Raw genomic sequence first — 22,266 nt, 5'->3', positions numbered from 1 at the left:
TATTTAATGATTATATAAATGAATCAGAAAAAGTCTAATAAAAAGGTCAATTCAATGCGGAGACCAACTTCGATGGTTCTCAATGGAGATTATTTTAGACGAGATCACACCATGTTCATTGTATTTATGAAACCTGCACCCATACAGTGTACAGTACCATTGCCACCTATTGACCTTTCTTGGTATTGCTGGTTGTAAATACAAATACCTGCATACATATAAGACTGATAAGGAACACTGCAATAACTATTATTAGTAGTAAAATTATTATGATTTAAAAATTTGAACAAGTTGGGAAAACTCTTCAGTTAACTGCTGTACCTATGATTTTATCCAGTTGTAGTAATTATGGTTCCTCAATATACATTTAACATATTACAACGTAGGCAGTGTTACAGCTCTACTTTTGGTGTCCCCCTCGGGAATTGCTCTTGAGAAAATGTCATGTAATTGTCCCCTTCAAGGTTGATATCAGATTTTCGCCCCTGGGTGTCAGTACACAACTAGAATTCTGCTCCTGGTAGATTTCACCCCGTCATACTTTTGAGTCCGCCCCCCTTGCTGCTCAGCTGATTCAATCACTGGAGGAATACAGCCATGCAGCATCGTGGGGAGGATACGATTTAAATGTATATTCTTAAAACGCTATTGGATAGTCACCATGGGTCAAAAATGCTAATATAATGGACAGACAACTGACACAAATTGAGGAATAGTGAAAATCTGTTGATTCTAGTTATTTATTCTTAAACATGGAACAAAGAGGATGCAGGGCATGGCGCGAGCGACAGCCGTCGGTCACCTACATGGTTGCTTTGATTTTCTTTTGGAGCGGAGCATCAGCCCAGATAAGATATTCCATCTCTGAAGATCTTAAGGAAGGAACTGTCGTGGGGAATATAGCTAAGGATTTGGGAATAGATCTGAGTACCTTGAAGGAAAGGGGTTTACGAATCGTGTCTGGCTCGAACGAGCCCCTTTTCCAGCTAAACCAGAATGACGGTATCTTGTATGTGACCCGAAAAATAGACCGAGAGGAGGTGTGCGATCGGATCACGGTGTGTTTGATCAACCTGAAAACCGTTCTAGAGAATCCGCTGGAGATCCATTATTTCGCGGTGGAGGTGTTAGATGTTAACGACCATTCTCCCAGCTTTCCCGAGAAAGATAAACGGTTAGAGATGTTTGAGTCAGCGTTACCTGGGGCACGATTTCAGCTACAAGCTGCGCGTGACCCAGATAGTGGCCCATACTCTGTTCAACAATATAAACTGAAAAACAATGATCATTTTAGTATAGAAGTTAAAGATAGAGGCGAGGACCGTAAAATGCCTATATTGATTTTACAAAAGCAGTTAGATAGGGAGTCTGCTAAGAATCATAGATTACTGCTTACAGCCATTGATGGAGGAAAACCAGCGAGGTCTGGGACTATCGAAATAATCGTTGAGGTATTGGATGTTAATGATAACTCACCTGTCTTCACTAAAGACGTATACTCTGTAATGCTTGGTGAAAATTCTCCTGTCGGTGCAACTGTCATTCAGGTAAAAGCAACCGATTTGGACGAAGATGCAAACGGTGAAATTATATATTCATTTGGTAATGGAGTAGATGACAAGTTACTGCGACTATTTGGATTGGATCCGAATACTGGTGAACTAACCGTAAAAGGTTTGATAGATTATGAGGTAAACAATGTTTATGACATTGATATACAGGCATCTGATAAGGGACCTGTTCCATTGACAACAGACAAAAGCGTAATTGTAAAGATTATTGACGTGAACGATAATGCGCCAGAAATAGAAGTGACATCATTTTCGAAGGCAATCCCCGAAGATTCCAGACCCGGTACCACTGTAGCACTAATCAGTGTTAATGATTTAGACTCTGGTCTCAATGGGAACGTTTTATGTTCTGTAATGGAAGACTTGCCTTTCAAGCTAATGTCGTCTTTACAGGATAACATGTATTCTGTAGTCACCAAGTCACCTCTGGATAGAGAGAAAGTATCTCAATATGATGTAACAATAGTAGCCACAGACCAAGGCCATCCGCCCCTGTCATCTGTAAAGACTATTAGTGTTGTAGTATCAGATGTGAATGACAACAGTCCAGAGTTTTCACTGAGCCCCTATACTTTCTATGTCACGGAGAATAACGAACCAGGCGCCTCAGTATTTTCTGTGAGTGCTTCAGATCGTGACATAGATGAAAACGCCTTTATTTCATATCATATTCTTAGAGACAGTGGCGAGGAGAACAAATGGGCATCTTTCCTCAACCTAAATTCAGAAAATGGGAACATTGTTGCGCTTAAAAGCTTTGATTTTGAAACCCTCAAAACATTTAAATTCCAAGTTGTAGCTACAGACTCTGGAACTCCGTCACTAAGCAGCAACGTCACAATAAACGTGTTCATTCTGGATCAGAACGACAACGCTCCAGTGATCTTGTATCCTGTCAGCGCTAACGGTTCCGCTGAAGGTGTGGAGGAGATTCCCCGCAATGTGAACGCAGGCCATTTGGTGACTAAAGTGAGAGCCTATGACGCTGATATAGGATATAACGGCTGGTTATTATTTTCACTGCAGGAAGTTACTGACCACAGTCTCTTTGCTTTGGACCGCTATACAGGACAGATAAGGACGCTTCGGTCATTCACAGAGACAGACGAGACTGAGCATAAACTGGTCATACTGGTGAAAGACAATGGGAACGTTTCACTCTCAGCAACAGCTACTGTGATTATCAACGTTGTGGAGCCCAAAGAGGCTTTTGCAGCTTCTGATGTTAAAAGCGCAGTAAAAGACGAGGAGGAGAACAGCGTTACATTTTATTTGATCATAACTTTGGGGTCAGTTTCAGCACTTTTTATCATCAGTATCATCGTGTTGATTGTAATGCAGTGCTCCAAAGCCCCAGTCGATTCCTCCAAGTATTTACAAGATGTGAATTACGACGGGACACTGTGCCACAGCATCCAGTACCGATCCGGAGACAAACGGTACATGTTAGTTGGACCCAGAATGAGTATAGGTTCTACTATTGTCCCGGGCAGCAATGGGAATACTCTAGTGGTACCTGATCACAGGAGAAGTGCTTCTGGAGAGGTAAGGAGTTTAAAACGACCTGTTCAGGAATCTCCTACAGTGCAGTGCTGAGAGCCTGTGCATGAGTTTGATGATGGCGCACTATTCTCATTATGTTTGTTAGAATTTCTGTCTGGTATTTCATTGACCAAGAAAGGGGTATGTGTGAATGTATGAACCATTTTAGGTTTTTAATTAGGCTAAAGAGGTTTGTTAGCTGTTAAATGATCACCGAAAGTGACACTGCTCTCAGGACAGGTCGCTATCCACCACGGTGGTGCTGAAACGCTGACCAGTTTAATGTGCTGTTTAACTGGTGAAAGTGACGAAGTATACATGCTCTTATAGTGGATATTTTAATCCTTCAACATTATTTTTTCCATGTCAGACACGTGTTGCATACATGAGTAGGGTAAATGTTGCTTTATGTTAGCAAAAATAAGCATTGTACATAATGTATTGTAACGTGTATACCGACTTTAAAAAAAATACAACTTTTCAGTAATGTTTTATCTGATATGTATCGTGTCAAGATTCCATTACTAAGTTTCAACGATAGTGTAATGTCAGGTAGAATCGCATGATGTCAGTACCCAACTACAATAACGATCTTGATAGAAATAATTACCATAACGCTTTTGACTCCGCCCACTAGCTGTTTGGATGTTTCCGTCGCTGGAGGATTGCAGTTATGCAGGATCGTAGGGAGAATAATGTCTAAAATTGACATTCTTAAAACACTATTGGATCATGAGCATTTGTCATATTTGCTAATATAATGGATGGACAACTGTCACCAATGAAGGAATAGCGGAAGTGCTGTGAATTCTCGTTATTTATTCTAAAACATGGAACAAAGAGGATGCAGGGCATGGCGAGATCCACGGCAGTGGGTCACCTACATAGTTGCTTTGATTTTCTTTTGGATCGGAGCTTCAGCTCAGATAAGATACTCCATCTCTGAAGAGCTTAAAGAAGGAACTGTCATCGGGAATGTAGCTAAGGATTTGACAATAGATCTGAGCACCTTGAAGGAGAGGGGATTTCGAATCGTGTCTGGCTCGAACGAGCCCCTTTTCCAGCTAAACCAGAATGATGGCATCTTGTACGTGAACCGAAAAATAGACCGAGAGGAGGTGTGTGAACGGAGCAGCGTGTGTTTGATCAATCTGAAAACCGTTCTAGAGAACCCGCTCGAGATCCATTATGTCGCGGTGGAGGTGTTAGATGTTAACGACCATTCTCCCAGCTTTCCCGAGAAAGAGAAAAGGTTAGATATTTCAGAATCAGCGTTACCTGGGGCGCGATTTCAGCTACAAGCAGCTCGTGACCCAGACGGTGGGATATATTCCGTTCAACAATATAAACTCAGTCAAAATGATCATTTCCGTTTAGAGGTTAAAGATCGAGGTGAGGACCGTAAAACCCCAAGTCTTATTTTACAGAAACCACTGGATAGAGAGGCTGTAAAGAGCCATATATTGCTGCTCACAGCTATCGATGGAGGAAAACCTCCAAGATCTGGAGACATGAGAATAACTGTAGATGTATCCGATGTCAATGATAACCCCCCGGTTTTTACTGTAGATTCATACTCTGTATTGCTGAATGAAAACGCTAATATAGGAACAACAGTCATACAGGTAAACGCCACTGATCTGGACGAGGGTTCTAATGGTGAAGTTGTCTATTCATTTGGTAGTGACGTGGAAGGAGAGGTCCTGGAATGTTTTCATTTAGACCCGATTACTGGCGAAATAATTGTATCAGGACTTATTGATTTTGAAGAAAACAACAAGTATGAGATCGATATACAAGCGTCAGACAAAGGGGCAGCTACTTTGACAACAGACAAAACTGTAATTATTAAAATAGTGGATGTCAACGATAATGCACCTGAGATTGAGGTGACATCATTCTCTAACTCAATATCAGAGGATTCTAGACCCGGTACCACTGTAGCACTAATCAGTGTTAATGATTTGGACTCTGGTCTCAATGGGAAAGTTGTCTGTCTTCTAACCGAGGACAATCCTTTCAAATTAACGTCGTCTTTACAAGAAAACATGTACTCTGTAGTCACCAAGTCACCTCTGGATAGGGAAAAACAGTCCGAATATGATCTAACAATAGTTGCTAAAGACGCAGGCCAGCCGTCCCTGTCATCCGTAAAGACTATTAGTGTTGTAGTATCAGATGTGAATGACAACAGTCCAGAGTTTTCACTGAGCCCCTATACTTTCTATGTCACTGAGAATAACCACCCAGGCGCCTCAGTATTTTCAGTAAGTGCATCTGATCGTGACATGAATGAAAACGCACTTATTTCATATCATATTCTGAGAGACGTTGGTGACGATAATAAATGGGCACCTTTCCTCAACATAAATTCAGAAAATGGAAACATTTTGGCGCTAAAAAGCTTTGACTTTGAAACTTTAAAAACATTCAAATTCCAGGTTGTAGCGACAGACTCTGGAACTCCGTCACTAAGCAGCAACGTCACAATAGACGTGTTCATTCTGGATCAGAACGACAACGCTCCAGTGATCTTGTATCCAGTCAGCGCTAATGGTTCCGCTGAAGGTGTGGAGGAGATTCCCCGCAATGTGAACGCAGGCCATTTGGTGACTAAAGTGAGATCCTATGACGCTGATATAGGATATAACGGCTGGTTGTTATTTTCACTGCAGGAAGTTACTGACCACAGTCTCTTTGCTTTGGACCGCTATACAGGACAGATAAGGACACTTCGGTCGTTCACAGAGACAGACGAGATTGAGCATAAACTGGTCATACTGGTAAAAGACAATGGGAACGTTTCACTCTCAGCAACAGCTACTGTGATTATCAACGTTGTGGAGCCCAAAGAGGCTTTTGCAGCTTCTGATGTTAAAAGCGCAGTAAAAGACGAGGAGGAGAACAGCGTTACATTTTATTTGATCATAACTTTGGGGTCAGTTTCAGCACTTTTTATCATCAGTATCATCGTGTTGATTGTAACGCAGTGCTCCAAAGCCCCAGACGATTCCTCCAAGTATTTACAAGATGTGAATTACGACGGGACACTGTGCCACAGCATCCAGTACCGATCCGGAGACAAACGGTACATGTTAGTTGGACCCAGAATGAGTATAGGTTCTACTATAGTCCCGGGCAGCAATGGGAATACTCTAGTGGTACCTGAACACACGAGGAGAGTTTCGGGAGAGGTAAGAAGTTGAAAACAACCTTGTATTTCACTGTCATCACGTACCCTCTATTGAGGCTGATTTTCGAGTATCATTTTTAGCCATTTGTGAGTATTTTAAATAGGCCTGTTTTGTTTTGACGTAAGAGGGTTGTTGATTCTCACATGATCTCACAACAGAAGTTGCTCATTCATTTACAGCCGCTGCTCACTGGGCGCTGATCGCCACAGTGGTGCTGAAAAGTTGGGCACTTCAAAGCGTTATTTGATGAATGCTTGACAAAAGGTGATGACATATAAACTCTCCCCTTTCTCTGTTTCTCAATTTTATTTCCTTGTGCGTCACTTGTTGCATTCTTGCGTAACGCTTTAGTTCTTGTAAATACATCATGATATGTCATATTCAACCAGAACTCCCATATCTATACACATTTTGCAGTAACGTTTTGTCAATTGTGTATTGTGCCAATGTAGTTTACAGTATTGAAATATAAAAATGTAAACTCTGAAATGATATTGTAATGTGACGTAGTATCGCAAGGTGGCAGTACTCAACTAGAATAACACTCCTGAAACATTTTCTCTCGTCATATTTTGAGTCCGCCCCCTTGTTGGTTTCGTAGATTATTCAGTTGATGGCGGAAATTTAGTCATGCAGCATCGTGGGGAGAATAATATCTTACATTGCCAGAATAAATATCACTTTGGATAATTAGCTGATGTTATAGTCACGAATGTAATGGATAGATCGTTTCCCCAGATTGAGGCATAGCGGAAGTACTGTGTACAGCTTTTACTTATCTGGAAATCATGGAACAAAGAGGATTCAGGGCATGGAGGCAGCTACGGCAGTGGGTCGTCTTCATGGTTGCTTTGGTTCTCTTTTGGAGCGGGGCATCGGCACAGTTAAGATACTCCATCTCTGAAGAGCTTAAGGAAGGAACTGTCGTGGGGAATATAGCTAAGGATTTGGGAATAGATCTGAGTACCTTGAAGGAGAGGGGATTTCGAATCGTGTCGGGCTCGACCGAGCCCCCTTTCCAGGTGAACCAGAATGACGGCATCTTGTATTTGCACCGAAAAATAGACCGAGAGGAGGCGTGTGAACGGAGCAGCGTGTGCTTGATCAACATGAAAACCGTTCTGGAGAACCCGCTGGAGATCCATTATGTCTCAGTGGAGGTGTTAGATGTTAACGACCATTCTCCCAGCTTTCCTGAGAAAGAGAAACGGTTAGAGATATTTGAGTCAGCCTTACCAGGGGCGCGATTTCAGCTACAACCTGCCCGGGACCCAGACGGTGGAATATATTCTGTTCAACAATATAAACTCAGCCAAAGCGATCATTTCCGTTTAGAAGTAAAAGACCGTGGAAAGGATGGTAAAATCCCTATCTTAAATCTCCAGAAACCACTAGATAGAGAAGCTTTGAAAAGGCATACATTACTGCTCACAGCCATTGACGGAGACAAACCTCCCAAGTCTGGTACTATAGAAATATTAGTGGACGTTTTAGATGTTAATGATAATATGCCTGTTTTCACTAAAGAGTTATACTCTGTGACGCTAAATGAAAATTCTCCTATTGGCACAACGGTCATACAAGTCAACGCTACGGATTTGGACGAGGGTTCAAACGGTGAAATCATTTATTCTTTTGGTAGTAATGTGAACAGTGAGTTACGAGAACTTTTTGAAGTAGATGCTATCTCAGGTGAGATAATTGTCAAAGGATGGATCGATTTTGAAATAGAGGACAGCTATGAGATTGATATACAGGCATCGGATAAGGGATCTGCTCCCCTGACAGCAGACAAAAGCGTAACAGTAAAGATAGTTGACCTGAATGACAATGCACCCGAGATAGAGGTGACGTCCTTTTCTAACGCAATCCCCGAGGATTCTAGACCCGGTACCACTGTAGCATTAATCAGTGTCAGTGATGAGGACTCTGGTCTCAATGGGAAACTTCTCTGTTCTATAAGCGATGGCGTCCCGTTCACTCTAACGCCGTCTTCACAGGATAACATGTATTCGGTAGTCACCAAGTCACCTCTGGATAGGGAAAAACAGTCTGAATATGATCTAACAATCGTTGCGAAAGATGCAGGCCAGCCGTCCCTGTCATCTGTAAAGACTATTAGTGTTGTGGTATCAGATGTGAATGATAACAGTCCAGAGTTTTCACTGAGCCCCTATACTATCTATATCACTGAGAATAACCACCCAGGCGCCTCAGTATTTTGTGTGAGTGCGTCTGATCGTGACATAAATGAAAACGCACTTATTTCATATCATATTCTGAGAGACGGTGGTGACAATAATAAATGGGCACCTTTCCTCAACATAAATTCAGAAAATGGAAACATTTTGGCGCTAAAAAGCTTTGACTTTGAAACTTTAAAAACATTCAAATTCCAAGTTGTAGCTACAGACTCTGGAACTCCGTCACTAAGCAGCAACGTCACAGTGAATGTGTTCATTCTGGATCAGAACGACAACGCTCCAGTGATCTTGTATCCAGTCAGCGCTAATGGTTCCGCTGAAGGTGTGGAAGAGATTCCCCGCAATGTGAACGCAGGCCATTTGGTGACTAAAGTGAGAGCCTATGACGCTGATATAGGATATAACGGCTGGTTGTTATTTTCACTGCAGGAAGTTACTGACCACAGTCTCTTTGCTTTGGACCGCTATACAGGACAGATAAGGACACTTCGGTCGTTCACAGAGACAGACGAGATTGAGCATAAACTGGTCATACTGGTAAAAGACAATGGGAACGTTTCACTCTCAGCAACAGCTACTGTGATTATCAACGTTGTGGAGCCCAAAGAGGCTTTTGCAGCTTCTGATGTTAAAAGCGCAGTAAAAGACGAGGAGGAGAACAGCGTTACATTTTATTTGATCATAACTTTGGGGTCAGTTTCAGCACTTTTTATCATCAGTATCATCGTGTTGATTGTAATGCAGTGCTCCAAAACCCCAGTCGATTCCTCCAAGTATTTACAAGATGTGAATTACGACGGGACACTGTGCCACAGCATCCAGTACCGATCCGGAGACAAACGGTACATGTTAGTTGGACCCAGAATGAGTATAGGTTCTACTATAGTCCCGGGTAGCAACGGGAATACTCTCGTGGTACCGGACCACAGGAGGAGAGCTTCTGGAGAGGTAAGAAGTTGTCCCCATTGTCATGAGGAACTAACTACTCGTTAGTTCTCAGTATTTTCAATCTAAGTACTATTTCTGATGGTTACAGGATCCGTGCCCCAGGGACTGAATGTATGAGTTGTCTATGGGGTGGCACATATGATAGCCACTATTGTAGGTGTCAAAAGCGTGCATTTGTTTGTGTTGCTTTCTGAATCGGTCGATTAAAAATATTGTGTATACCTCAGAGGGCGCTGTCCCACCAGGGTTTTCTTGTCAAAAGACGCTGTACTAGGGACTTCCGCTGTCCATGGTGCTGAAACCTGGTGGAGTTCATTCGGCATCTTCGTTGTGACAAAACTCTCTTGAGATGGTTAAAGACGCTTTGTAGTTTCACTTAGGCTATAGAAGAAGCCTTTTCAGTCTTTATTGACATATGGTTCAAACCATGTAGTTCTATGTAGGACACTTGTTGCAAACTTGTAAACATCAACCAACATGCACACCCTGACGTCTCATAAGGATCTTCCCATGCATGTCCCATCTTTGCCTAACCCGTACCATGGTTTGTAATGTTGGTTTTTCTTGTACAATGTTTGGTTTCGAAATAGCACTCGGTATTCGTGTAGTAAAAGATCGTAAAGGGTCCAATTATACTCGATCCTGCAATATGAGGCTGAAACGCATGGTGTCAGTGCGCAAGTCGAAGAAGGGTTATGAAATAACTCTATTGGTCATACTTTTGAGTCCTCCTTTTATAGCTGGTTTGGTATTTCGTCGCTAGCAGACTACAGCCGTGAGCTTCGAGGATAAATTGTCATTTGAAACCTTTCAACGCTGACTTATTGTAAGATACCGAGCTGTGATTATATTTGGGAGTGCAGTGAATAAGATGACGTTGCCGGCAGAGGCGTAGTGAAACTGCTCTGAATTTCTCTTTAACCTTAAAAACATGGAACAAAGAGGATGCGGGGAATGGCGGGATCGACGGCAGAGGGTCGTTTTCATGGTTGCTATGTTTTTTTTTTGGACCGTGGCATCTGCACAGATAAGATACTCCATCTCTGAAGAGCTTAAGGAAGGAACTGTCCTGGGGAATATAGCTAAGGATTTGGGAATAGATCTCAGCACCTTAAAGGAGAGGGGATTTCGAATCGTGTCTGGCTCGACCGATCCCCTTTTCCAGCTAAACCAGAATAACGGCATCTTATACGTGAACCGAAAAATAGACCGAGAGGAGGTGTGTGAACGGAGCAGCGTGTGTTTGATCAACCTGAAAACCGTTCTAGAGAACCCGCTCGAGATCCATTATGTCTCAGTGGAGGTGTTAGATGTTAACGACCATTCTCCCAGCTTTCCCGAGAAAGAGAAACGGTTAGAGATTTCAGAGTCCAGGTTACCGGGGGCGCGATTTCAGCTACAAGCAGCGCGCGACCCAGATGAAGGTCCATTCTCCGTTCAACAATATAAACTGAGTCATAATGACCATTTTCGTTTGGAGGTTAAAGATCGAGGTGAGGACGGTAAAATCCCGTTGTTGGTTTTACAGAAGCAGTTAGATAGAGAAGCTGTAAGAAGCCATAAACTCCTCCTCACTGCCATTGATGGTGGAAAACCACCCAGATCTGGAACTCTCGAAATATCAGTGGATGTACTGGATGTTAATGACAATAGTCCTGTGTTCACTAAAGATATATATTCTGTAAGTGTAAATGAAAACGCTCCTTTGGGAACTATGGTCATCAAGGTAAATGCCACCGATTTAGATAGTGGCCAGAATGGGAATGTAATTTACTCATTTGGCAATGACATCAACAGCAAGTTAAGGAAACTTTTTGATGTAGACACCATTACAGGTGAAATAACTGTAAAAGGGCAAATAGATTTTGAGGAAAGGGATAGCTATTTGCTTGACATACAGGCATCAGATCAAGGACAACTTCCTCTGACAATAGACAAAAGCGTAAAAATTAAAATCGTTGACCTCAACGACAATGAGCCTGAGATTGAGGTGACGTCATTTTCTAAGGCAATTCCCGAAGATTCTAGGCCCGGAACCACTGTGGCACTGATTAGTGTTACTGATTTGGACTCTGGTCTCAATGGGAAAGTTCTCTGCCATGTATTGGAAGACGTACCTTTCACGCTATTGCCATCTCTACATGACAACATGTACTCAGTAGTCACCAAGTCACCTCTGGATAGAGAGAATGTATCTCAATATGATCTAACAATAGTAGCCACAGACGCAGGCCAGCCATCTCTGTCATCTGTAAAGACTATTAGTGTTGTAGTATCAGATGTGAATGATAACAGTCCAGAGTTTTCACTGAGCCCCTATACTTTCTATGTCACTGAGAATAACGAACCAGGCGCCTCAGTAATTTGTGTGAGTGCATCTGATCGTGACGTAGATGAAAACGCACTTATTTCATATCATATTCTGAGAGACGTTGGTGACGATAATAAATGGGCATCTTTCCTCAACATAAATTCAGAAAATGGAAACATTTTGGCGCTAAAAAGCTTTGACTTTGAAACATTAAAAACATTTAAATTCCAAGTTGTAGCTACAGACTCTGGAACTCCGTCACTAAGCAGCAACGTCACAGTGAATGTGTTCATCCTGGATCAGAACGACAACGCTCCAGTGATATTGTATCCAGTCAGCGCTAATGGTTCCGCTGAAGGTATGGAGGAGATTCCCCGCAATGTGAACGCAGGCCATTTGGTGACTAAAGTGAGAGCCTATGACGCTGATATAGGATATAACGGCTGGTTGTTATTTTCACTGCAGGAAGTTACTGACCACAGTCTCTTTGCTTTGGACCGTTATACGGGACAGATAAGGACACTTCGGTCATTCACAGAGACAGACGAGACTGAGCATAAACTGGTCATACTGGTAAAAGACAATGGGAACGTTTCACTCTCAGCAACAGCTACTGTGATTATCAACGTTGTGGAGCCCAAAGAGGCTTTTGCAGCTTCTGATGTTAAAAGCGCAGTAAAAGACGAGGAGGAGAACAGCGTTACATTTTATTTGATCATAACTTTGATGTCAGTTTCAGCACTTTTTATCATCAGTATCATCGTGTTGATTGTAATGCAGTGCTCCAAAGCCCCAGTCGATTCCTCCAAGTATTTACAAGATGTGAATTACGACGGGACACTGTGCCACAGTATCCAGTACCGATCCGGAGACAAACGGTACATGTTAGTTGGACCCAGAATGAGTATAGGTTCTACTATTGTCCCGGGCAGCAATGGGAATACTCTAGTGGTACCTGATCACAGGAGGAGAGCTTCTGGAGAGGTGAGGAAGTCATCAATCTAAAATATATTAAAATCTGCTATGGGTGGCCTAATATAGCCTGTTTTGTCCTGTCATGGATGTCTCAACGAGCTGACTGTGTTACGGAGTGGACGGGCCTATGTTATATTTTGGTGACACGGCTGTCATGCTGTAACATGAGACGTAAAGGAGTGTAGGACTTTATTTAGTTGGACATGTCACCTGACAGCCCATCTGTTTTCACTAAACAACTCACTTTGGATGTGTAGGCTGCTCTGATCCTATATGGTTAGAGGTGAGCAGGAAAGAGGATTGTTTTCTCAGGTATACATGGTGGTTCCAGTCTGCTTGTTCAGGAGGGTCAGCCTGGGCTTGGTATTGTATTGATACAATGTTGATACTTCTTAATAAAACAAGAGAAAATATCCATGTAATTCATAGATTAGTGATCCTGCTCAGGCCAACATGTGGGCCAAGAACTATTTCGACTATAAGTAGGTAAAATATAATGCTGACTGTAGGTCAGTGGATGGGGCTAACTTCAGCCTCATACTTACAGAGCCATACATTTAGCCTTATTTACAGGTCCTCGGTCCACACTTTTCTGTCTTCAGCTTGTGTTGTTGCCTTGAATGGAGCTATTTCAGCAATCAAAGGCTTTTCATAATCCGTATGTGGGGCTACGCCCCTTCAGAAAGAGAGTCTACTGGAGATTTAACGCAGCCTTGAAACCTAGGACACTATCATATCGGCCCCTTTTCCAGACAGTCAAGTTGTTTTGGTTTCTAACAATGTGACGGTCGTTGTGTTGTTTTAATTAGATGGGTTAGTAGCCTGTCTTATCATGTGGCATGTAACTTCGTAAGACAACAGTGGTGTGTGTGTGCGTGCACGGGAGTGAATGAGTATGACTGAGCGGACACCTGGGGCCATTGATTTGTGAGGGGCCCTTTGCGCCCGCTCCCATCCCCTATAATTCTGTATTCTTTTGTGACACATGTGTTAGCAGGTAGACCAGCGTCTCTGATTGGCAGAGGAGTGACAACCCCGATTAGAAGCTCCTGCTGCCCATCTGTTGTTCTTCACAAATACTGTTTTGAATGAATGAACATCGTACCTACACACTGAAGAAGGATGTTAAGACAAAACAATCTGTGTACGCTCTCCCAGATGCAGTAAAACATTTAAAACATTGAACAATGAAGTCAACTTTAAGCAACATATTTTGGAGTGTGAACCCACTCCACCTCCTTGTTTGTCTGAATGAGAATGTGTCTGAAGGCCTGCTCTCCGTGGCGGTAACTAATTATGTGGGCCGTGCTCTGCTGAAGCTGTGCCTGTGGCTGGGAGAGAGAGAGCTGCCCGCCTCTGGCGCACTGCTAGCCAGCCGGGTAGGTTGGGGTGGGGGTGCGCTGCTTGGCTTCCCTAGGGAGCTGCCATTCATTATTTACATGGGGCTTGGAACACAACCAGCGACCAATGTTCCTTCCCTGTTCCCATAGTCTGTGTTCGAATGCAGTGTGGTTGAAATAGTAATGGGCCTTTGTTTTGATTTTCAAAAAATGGTCTCATGCTATTGGCTAACACAGATATTGTGTCTCATTAGCTATGAGAGCATGGCTGAACCAGGTCGAGTCTAGGGGATGGTGGTGTTGCCCTAGCAACACACTGGCAGAATTACCTCGCTGGTTTTCCACAGCATGTCGGTGAGCCTCGCGTGCAGTGCAGCGGTCTCAGCAACGAGAGAGAGAGGGAAAGGGAGGGAGCAGGTGGAAGTGGAGGGGGAGGGGATGGCTTTTCTATGGCTATGCCTTCTCGCACATTATTTAATGAAAATTGGTTCATGTTTTTGTGAAACCCATGGATTATGTTAACGCAATCCTCATTGTAAGTTGGTCAACTGATGGTGTCAACAGAGAAGCAATAGTACATGTGAACATACATCATCAACACGTTGTTAAATATATTGAATTATGTTCATTTTCTATTTTACTCTACTAGGTCACTTCAGATTTCACACTTTGGTAATTCTATAGGCTAGGAATAGTATGACTGAGGTTAGTTAAAACAGCAGTGCACTGCTAGGTTATTCCTATTCAGTGACATGTATACACATTGATTGAGAGGAATGTGAAACAATGCAGAAGATGGACAAAGAGAGATGGTGGGATAGTCAAGGATGAAGAGAGAGTTAGATATCAGTACTGCAATTACTGATATGGGGGGAAGTCAGAGATTGAGAGATGGAGAGTAGATGGAGATAGATTATATGTAGATTTAGAGATAGAGAGTAGATGGAGAGAGAGAGATAGAGAGTAGATTTAGAGATAGAGAGAGAGTAGATGGAGAGAGAGTAGATGTAGAAAGAGAGTAGATGTAGATTTAGAGATAGAGAGTAGATTTAGAGAGAGAGAGGGAATAGATGGAGAGAGAGAGTAGATTTAGAGATAGAGAGGGTAGATGGAGAGCGAGAGATAGGGAGAAAGTAGAGGGAGAAAGTAGATGGAGAGAGTAGATGGAGATAGAGAGGGTAGATGGAGAGAGAGAGATAGAGAGTAGATTTAGAGATAGAGAGTAGATGGAGAGAGAGAGTAGAGAGAGAGAGAGTAGATTTAGAGATAGAGAGTAGATGGAGAGAGAGAGATGGAGAGTAATGGGAGAGATAGAGAGATGGAGAGTAATGGGAGAGATAGAGAGATGGAGAGTAGATGGAGAGAGAGATGGAGAGTAGATGGAGAGATAGATGGAGAGTAGATGGAGAGATAGGTAGATGGAGTGTAGATGGAGAGTAGATAGAGAGTAGATGGAGAGATAGATAGATGGAGAGTAGATGGAGAGATAGATAGATGGAGAGTAGATAGAGAGAAGATGGAGAGAGAGAGTAGATGGAGAGAGATATATGGAGAGTATATAGAGAGTAGAAAGAGAGTAGATGGAGAGATAGGTAGATGGAGAGTATATGGAGAGATAGATATATGGAGAGTAGATAGAGAGTAGATGGAGAGAGAGAGTAGATGGAGAGAGATATATGGAGAGTAGATAGAGAGTAGATGGAGAGAGAGAGTAGATGGAGAGAGATATATGGAGAGTATATAGAGAGTAGATGGAGAGTAGAAAGAGAGTAGATGGAGAGATAGGTAGATGGAGAGTATATGGAGAGATAGATATATGGAGAGTATATGGAGAGATAGATATATGGAGAGTAGATAGAGAGTGGATGGAGCGATAGATATATAGAGAGTAGATGGAGAGATGGATATATGGAGAGTAGATAGAGAGTAGATGGAGAGATATATATGGAGAGTAGATGGAGAGATAGATACAGTGCCTTGCGAAAGTATTCGGCCCCCTTGAACTTTGCGACCTTTTGCCACATTTCAGGCTTCAAACATAAAGATATAAAACTGTATTTTTTTGTGAAGAATCAACAACAAGTGGGACACAATCATGAAGTGGAACGACATTTATTGGATATTTCAAACTGTTTTAACAAATCAAAAACTGACAAATTGGGCGTGCAAAATTATTCAGCCCCTTTACTTTCAGTGCAGCAAACTCTCCCCAGAAGTTCAGTGAGGATCTCTGAATGATCCAATGTTGACCTAAATGACCAATGATGATAAATACAATCCACCTGTGTGTAATCAAGTCTCCGTATAAATGCACCTGCACTGTGATAGTCTCAGAGGTCCGTTAAAAGCGCAGAGAGCATCATGAAGAACAAGGAACACACCAGGCAGGTCCGAGATACTGTTGTGAAGAAGTTTAAAGCCGGATTTGGATACAAAAAGATTTCCCAAGCTTTAAACATCCCAAGGAGCACTGTGCAAGCGATAATATTGAAATGGATGGAGTATCAGACCCCTGCAAATCTACCAAGACCTGGCCGTCCCTCTAAACTTTCAGCTCATACAAGGAGAAGACTGATCAGAGATGCAGCCAAGAGGCCCATGATCACTCTGGATGAACTGCAGAGATCTACAGCTGAGGTGGGAGACTCTGTCCATAGGACAACAATCAGTCGTATATTGCACAAATCTGGCCTTTATGGAAGAGTGGCAAGAAGAAAGCCATTTCCTAAAGATATCCATAAAAAGTGTTGTTTAAAGTTTGCCACAAGCCACTTGGGAGACACACCAAACATGTGGAAGAAGGTGCTCTGGTCAGATGAAACCAAAATTGAACTTTTTGGCAACAATGCAAAACGTTATGTTTGGCGTAAAAGCAACACAGCTCATCACCCTGAACACAACATCCCCACTGTCAAACATGGTGGTGGCAGCATCATGGTTTGGGCCTGCTTTTATTCAGCAGGGACAGGGAAGATGGTTAAAATTGATGGGAAGATGGATGGAGCCAAATACAGGACCATTCTGGAAGAAAACCTGATGGAGTCTGCAAAAGACCTGAGACTGGGACGGAGATTTGTCTTCCAACAAGACAATGATCCAAAACATAAAGCAAAATCTACAATGGAATGGTTCAAAAATAAACATATCCAGGTGTTAGAATGGCAAGGTCCAGACCTGAATCCAATCGAGAATCTGTGGAAAGAACTGAAAACTGCTGTTCACAAATGCTCTCCATCCAACCTCACTGAGCTCGAGCTGTTTTGCAAGGAGGAATGGGAAATAATTTCAGTCTCTCGATGTGCAAAACTGATAGAGACATACCCCAAGCGACTTACAGCTGTAATCGCAGCAAAAGGTGGCGCTACAAAGTATTAACTTAAGGGGGCTGAATAATTTTGCACGCCCAATTTTTCAGTTTTCGATTTGTTAAAAAAGTTTGAAATATCCAATAAATGTCGTTCCACTTCATGATTGTGTCCCACTTGTTGTTGATTATTCACAAAAAAATACAGTTTTATATCTTTATGTTTGAAGCCTGAAATGTGGCAAAAGGTCGCAAAGTTCAAGGGGGCCGAATACTTTCGCAAGGCACTGTATATGGAGAGTAGATGGAGAGATAGATATATAGAGAGTAGATGGAGAGAGATATATGGAGAATAGATGGAGAGATAGATATATGGAGAGTAGATGGAGAGATAGATATATAGAGAGTAGATGGAGAGATAGATGGATGGAGAGTAGATGGAGAGATAGATATATAGAGAGTAGATGGAGAGATAGATATATAGAGAGTAGATGGAGAGTAGATAGAGAGTAGATGGAGAGATAGATAGATGGAGAGTAGATAGAGAGTAGATTGAGAGATAGATAGATGGAGAGTAGATGGAGATAGAGAGATAGAGAGTAGATTTAGCGTGCTTGGACAGTATGTGTCTCATTAAGCCAACAAGTGATGTCAAGCGTGCTTGGACAGTATGTGTCTCATTAAGCCAACAAGTGATGTTATGATAGAGAGTAGATTTAGAGAGAGAGAGAGTAGATGGAGATAGAGAGAATAGATGGAGAGAGAGTAGACGTAGAAAGAGAGTGCTTGGACAGTATGTGTCTCATTAAGCCAACAAGTGATGTCATGATGTCACATTTGTGTTCTCTGCAGGCCCTCTTGACACACAGCGTGAATATACATGGTTTCACTGGGCCACATTTGCTCCCTTCATCGCTAGTCTGTGTGGTGTAGGTATTCGGGGTCTATCGTTGCGTGTACATTTACCTATTGGGGCTGTGGTTGTCAAGGTCATCTTTAGAACAGAAGGCTGTGCTTGTGAAAATATGCAAGCAACCGTACTAAATTCACAACAGTATGTGTCTGTGTGTAACCTCTTTCATCATAGCACCGTTTGTTCTTCAATCATAGTGTTTGTTGCATTTTCAGGGTGTGGTTTATCTTTGCTATAGTGGCTCTTTGTGTGTGCTTGGTTAGTCTGTGTAATTGTGTTAGCTTGCCAAGTGTCTGAGATCAGAACTGCTCACGCTGTAATGCACCTTGGTGGTCTGATGTGTCAGTTGTCTTTAGTTATTGTGTGAGAGGGTTCTCTCTGTCAGTGTGTCTTCAGTGCCACAGGGAGACTGCAGACAGGCATGAGTATTACAATCAGCCACTAAAGCTTTTAAGCAGTGTTGTACCCAATTCCAACAAGAGGAGAATGGGCCTAATTTTAGATGGCTGCACACACACCGCCTTCTTCCACCCCAAGTCCACTTCCTTTTCTATTCCCTTCTCTTTCTTTCTCTCTCTCTCTCTCTCTCTCTCTCTCTCTCTCTCTCTCTCTCTCTCTCTCTCTCTCTCTCTCGTTCTCTCTCTCTCTCTCTCTCTCTCTCTCTCTCTCTCTCTCTCTCTCTCTCTCTCTCTCTCTCTCTCTCTCTCTCTCTCTCAGCGCTGGTCTTTTGCTTCATCTCTGTTGAATTTTTTTACCCAGAATCCTGTCTTTGTCCTCATTTGTGTTCCCTGCACTCGGTTCTCCTCTGTTTCACCTCCCCTTTTCAACCCCTTCTTTACCTTTCCCTTTCTCTCTGTCTCCCTTTTTTTGTTCCTGCTGCTTCGTCTTTGGTATTCAATGGCCTTCCCTTTTGCTCAGCTCCCTCCATTCTTTTCTGTACGTTAAACCCTCTTTCCCCCCCCTTCCTGTCCCCTTCCCCTCTCCCTTTCTCCTCTCCCTCTCTACCACTGTCTTTCTGTCCTCTTTCTCTCCATCTCTCCTCACACTCCTTCTCCATTTACTGTTCCTCTCCCTCCCTCCACAGCCTCTCTCTCTCTCTCTCTCTCTCTCTCTCTCTCTCTCTCTCTCTCTCTCTCTCTCTCTCTCTCTCTCTCTGCCATCTCTGTGGGGTTGTGCTTGTGGCTGTGAATGGGGATGTTGCTCTGTATGTGGTTGAAGCTGCTGTGTGTCAGGAAGGCACACGTTCTGTGCTGCTCTTTGTAGGACACAGTGTCACTCACATCCAGGTCAGAGCTCTGAGGGTAATCTAATTTACACACACACACACAAACACACACACACACACACAGCCACCCAGAGCAGTGTACGACAAAACACTCCTGTCCTGTGTTGTTCACAGAGGCACACACACACACTCACAAATGCATTACAATGATTAGTTTCATCCAATTTATACACAAGCACTCACACTAGGTACACACACACACACACACACACACACACACACACACACACACACACACACACACACACACACACACACACACACACACACACACACACACACACACACACACACACACACTCTCTCTCTCTCACACACTCACCAGCGTCACTCCCTCAGCTGTTCAGTCATTCTGCGCGGCACCAGAGAACCCATCTAAATAAAGACAGACCCTCTGAGACAACCCACTGCCTCACACACACAGAGAGACAGAGGGGAGGTTATACAACAACCCTAACGCCAAATTAAGACACATCCAGCCAAAAAAATCCAAGAAAAGATTGATTCCCCCTGTCTCCCCCTTGCCTCCCCCTGATCCTCTGGGACAGATTATGGGAAGCGAGATCTGAGTGTATCTGAGGAGCTGCCAGGTACTGGAATCAGGACTGCTTATTCCACTCTGTCCTTCTCATGTATCAGGGGATTTTGCACAGAGTGCCTCTGCAAGATGTTCATCTCATCTGCTGTGGCATCGTCCTCTGTTTTCTCTGTCCTTCTTCTCTCTTCAGCATCGTTCAATCTGTCTACTGCTGTCTGTCTCTCCTCCCCATCTCTGTCTCTGTCTGTCACAGTCTGTTGAGCTCATTAGTAAGCACACGAAGTCCCAGTTTATTTAACGAGGTGTTTTCACCACTGTTAGTAACATAAGACCTATCTCGGTGTGGCTGTGGTGCTATAGGGAAAACTTTAGATGTGGTTTGGTAATGGCACTGTGAGTGTGTCTGGACCAACGTTCCCTAAAATCTTATTCAGCACTGAGCAAATTTCAGGTCTGCTGAGTGCAAACTTGAACATTGTGAAAATTCTGTGCAACTTCCGGCGCGTGTTTACTGTTAACACTGGCGGGGTCTGCCTCTGCCTTAATCCACGTCATCGGCGCCCTGGGAGCAGTTGTTGTTTCGGATTAACTGCCTTGCTCAAAGGCAGAGAGGCAGATTTTTCAACCTTGTCCGCTTGGGGATTCAAACCAGCAACATTATGGTTTCTGGCCCAATGCTCTTAACCTCTAAAGAATTGAGTGAAGTTCAGTCTTGTGTCTGTGTAGGCATGGTATTTATTTTAGCGCAGCGGTCCCGGGGGGGGGGGGGGACGTTGGTGTGGAGTCTGGAGTTAGGCCAGGCACAGAGAGAACAGGGAGTTCTGAGGGCACCCTGGCTGGTACTGTGAGAGTCAGCACATCATGGTCCCATCCAGGTGATGTGGGCAACAGTGGATCAGCAGGCTGTATTAGTGTTAACGTCAGCAGACGTAGATGGAAACTGCGGCAGAGCTAGGTGTTGGCCCACAGACCCCGTGTGTGTGTTGGTCCCTACCGCAGTCATGGGGGACTAGTATTGTCTCTAGGCATTCATCTTCACTGTGAACACAGAGCGAGTACAGCTGGATGTCACTCAATATGTGAGGACTGCTGAACAATTAATCAAATGGCCGTGCGGACAATTTGCATTGACCCCCCTTTGTTTTTACACTGCTGCTACTTGCTGCTTATTATCTATGTAAAAATGACCTTGACTAACCTGCAGCCCTGCACATTGACTTGGTACTGGTACCTCCTGTATATAGCCTCGTTGTTATTTTATTGTGTTACTTTAATTTATGTAGTAAATCTTTCCTTCACTATATTTTCTTGAACTGCACTGTTGGTTAAGGGCTTGTAAGTAAGCATTTCATGATAAACTCTACTACACCTGTTATGTTCGGCGAATGTGACAAATAAAATTAGATTTGATTAGAACATTTGATTTGACTTGCATTGACATTGTATTGGCACTGACTCAACAAGGAAGAGCATTAAACGCTAAGTATAAATAACGGAGTTGGTTTATTATCATTGTTGGTTCATTATCTCAGTGATTACAGTAGGCCAGGGGATCCATTAAGCAGTTTTTATGCCATGTCCTTTGCTTTGGTTCAGAGTGGGTAGGTCGCATCCAGTTAGTTCTGGTTCTATCTGGCATGGTTGGTTCTGCTGTGAAGGGTCATGTCAGTTCTGGTTGTGTCCCAGTCCAGTGAGCCCTGACCCTGTTTTCTCTCTGCAGTTAGCCTACACCCAGAGGATAGGTCTACTCTATAGGTTATTTTCTCTCTGACACTGTCTCTCTTTCTCTATCCCCCTCTCTCAAACTTCCTCTCTCTATATCTCTCTCTCTTTCTCTCTCTCTCTCTCTCTCTCTCTCTCTCTCTCTCTCTCTCTCTCTTCCTCTCTCTCTCTCTCTCTCTCTCTCTCTCTCTCTCTCTCTCTCTCTCTCTCTCTCTCTCTCTCTCTCTCTCTCTCTCTCTCTCTCTCTCTCTTCCTCTCTCTCTCTCTCAATTCAATTCAAGGGCTTTATTGGCATGGGAAACATGTGTTAACATTGCCAAAGCAAGTGAGGTAGACAACATACAAAGTGAATATATAAAGTGCAAAACAACAAAAATGAACAGTAAACATTACACATACAGAAGTTTCAAAACAGTAAA

General features: G+C 43.1%; 3 protein-coding genes across 7 annotated transcripts in view; all 3 read left to right on the top strand.

Moving 5' to 3' along the window:
- Positions 1 to 22,266, top strand: part of LOC109878377 (protocadherin alpha-C2-like) — a 203,640-nt gene that overhangs the window by 27,396 nt on the left and 153,978 nt on the right. Inside the window, exon 1 of one of the 5 annotated variants that reach the window (XM_031790003.1) lies at positions 6,905 to 9,459. The exons of 2 other annotated variants lie outside the window; for them this stretch is intronic. In XM_031790003.1, coding sequence (XP_031645863.1) covers positions 7,096 to 9,459 — 2,364 coding nt within the window. In that variant the 5' untranslated portion in view covers positions 6,905 to 7,095. Of the gene's footprint in view, positions 1 to 6,904; positions 9,460 to 10,167; positions 12,755 to 22,266 lie in introns of those variants that run through there. 2 more of the 5 variants (XM_031790002.1, XM_031789997.1) reach the window with 2 other exon arrangements.
- LOC116353665 (protocadherin alpha-8-like) lies at positions 599 to 3,167 on the top strand. The gene has a single exon (XM_031791320.1). It carries the CDS (start codon positions 753 to 755, stop codon positions 3,165 to 3,167), a length of 2,415 nt encoding a protein of 804 aa, XP_031647180.1. The 5' UTR covers positions 599 to 752.
- Positions 3,779 to 6,319, top strand: LOC116353664 (protocadherin alpha-3-like). The gene has a single exon (XM_031791319.1). It carries the CDS (start codon positions 3,944 to 3,946, stop codon positions 6,317 to 6,319), a length of 2,376 nt encoding a protein of 791 aa, XP_031647179.1. The 5' UTR covers positions 3,779 to 3,943.

Source organism: Oncorhynchus kisutch, linkage group LG15 (genome assembly GCF_002021735.2).
Source record: "Oncorhynchus kisutch isolate 150728-3 linkage group LG15, Okis_V2, whole genome shotgun sequence".
NCBI lineage: Eukaryota > Metazoa > Chordata > Actinopteri > Salmoniformes > Salmonidae > Oncorhynchus > Oncorhynchus kisutch.
This window is presented reverse-complemented; position numbering and strand designations above follow the sequence as displayed.

Bases quoted from the DNA above. Each gene is read 5' to 3' on its own strand.
- LOC116353664 (XM_031791319.1), top strand. From the start codon at position 3,944: ATGGAACAAAGAGGATGCAGGGCATGGCGAGATCCACGGCAGTGGGTC.
- LOC116353665 (XM_031791320.1), top strand. From the start codon at position 753: ATGGAACAAAGAGGATGCAGGGCATGGCGCGAGCGACAGCCGTCGGTC.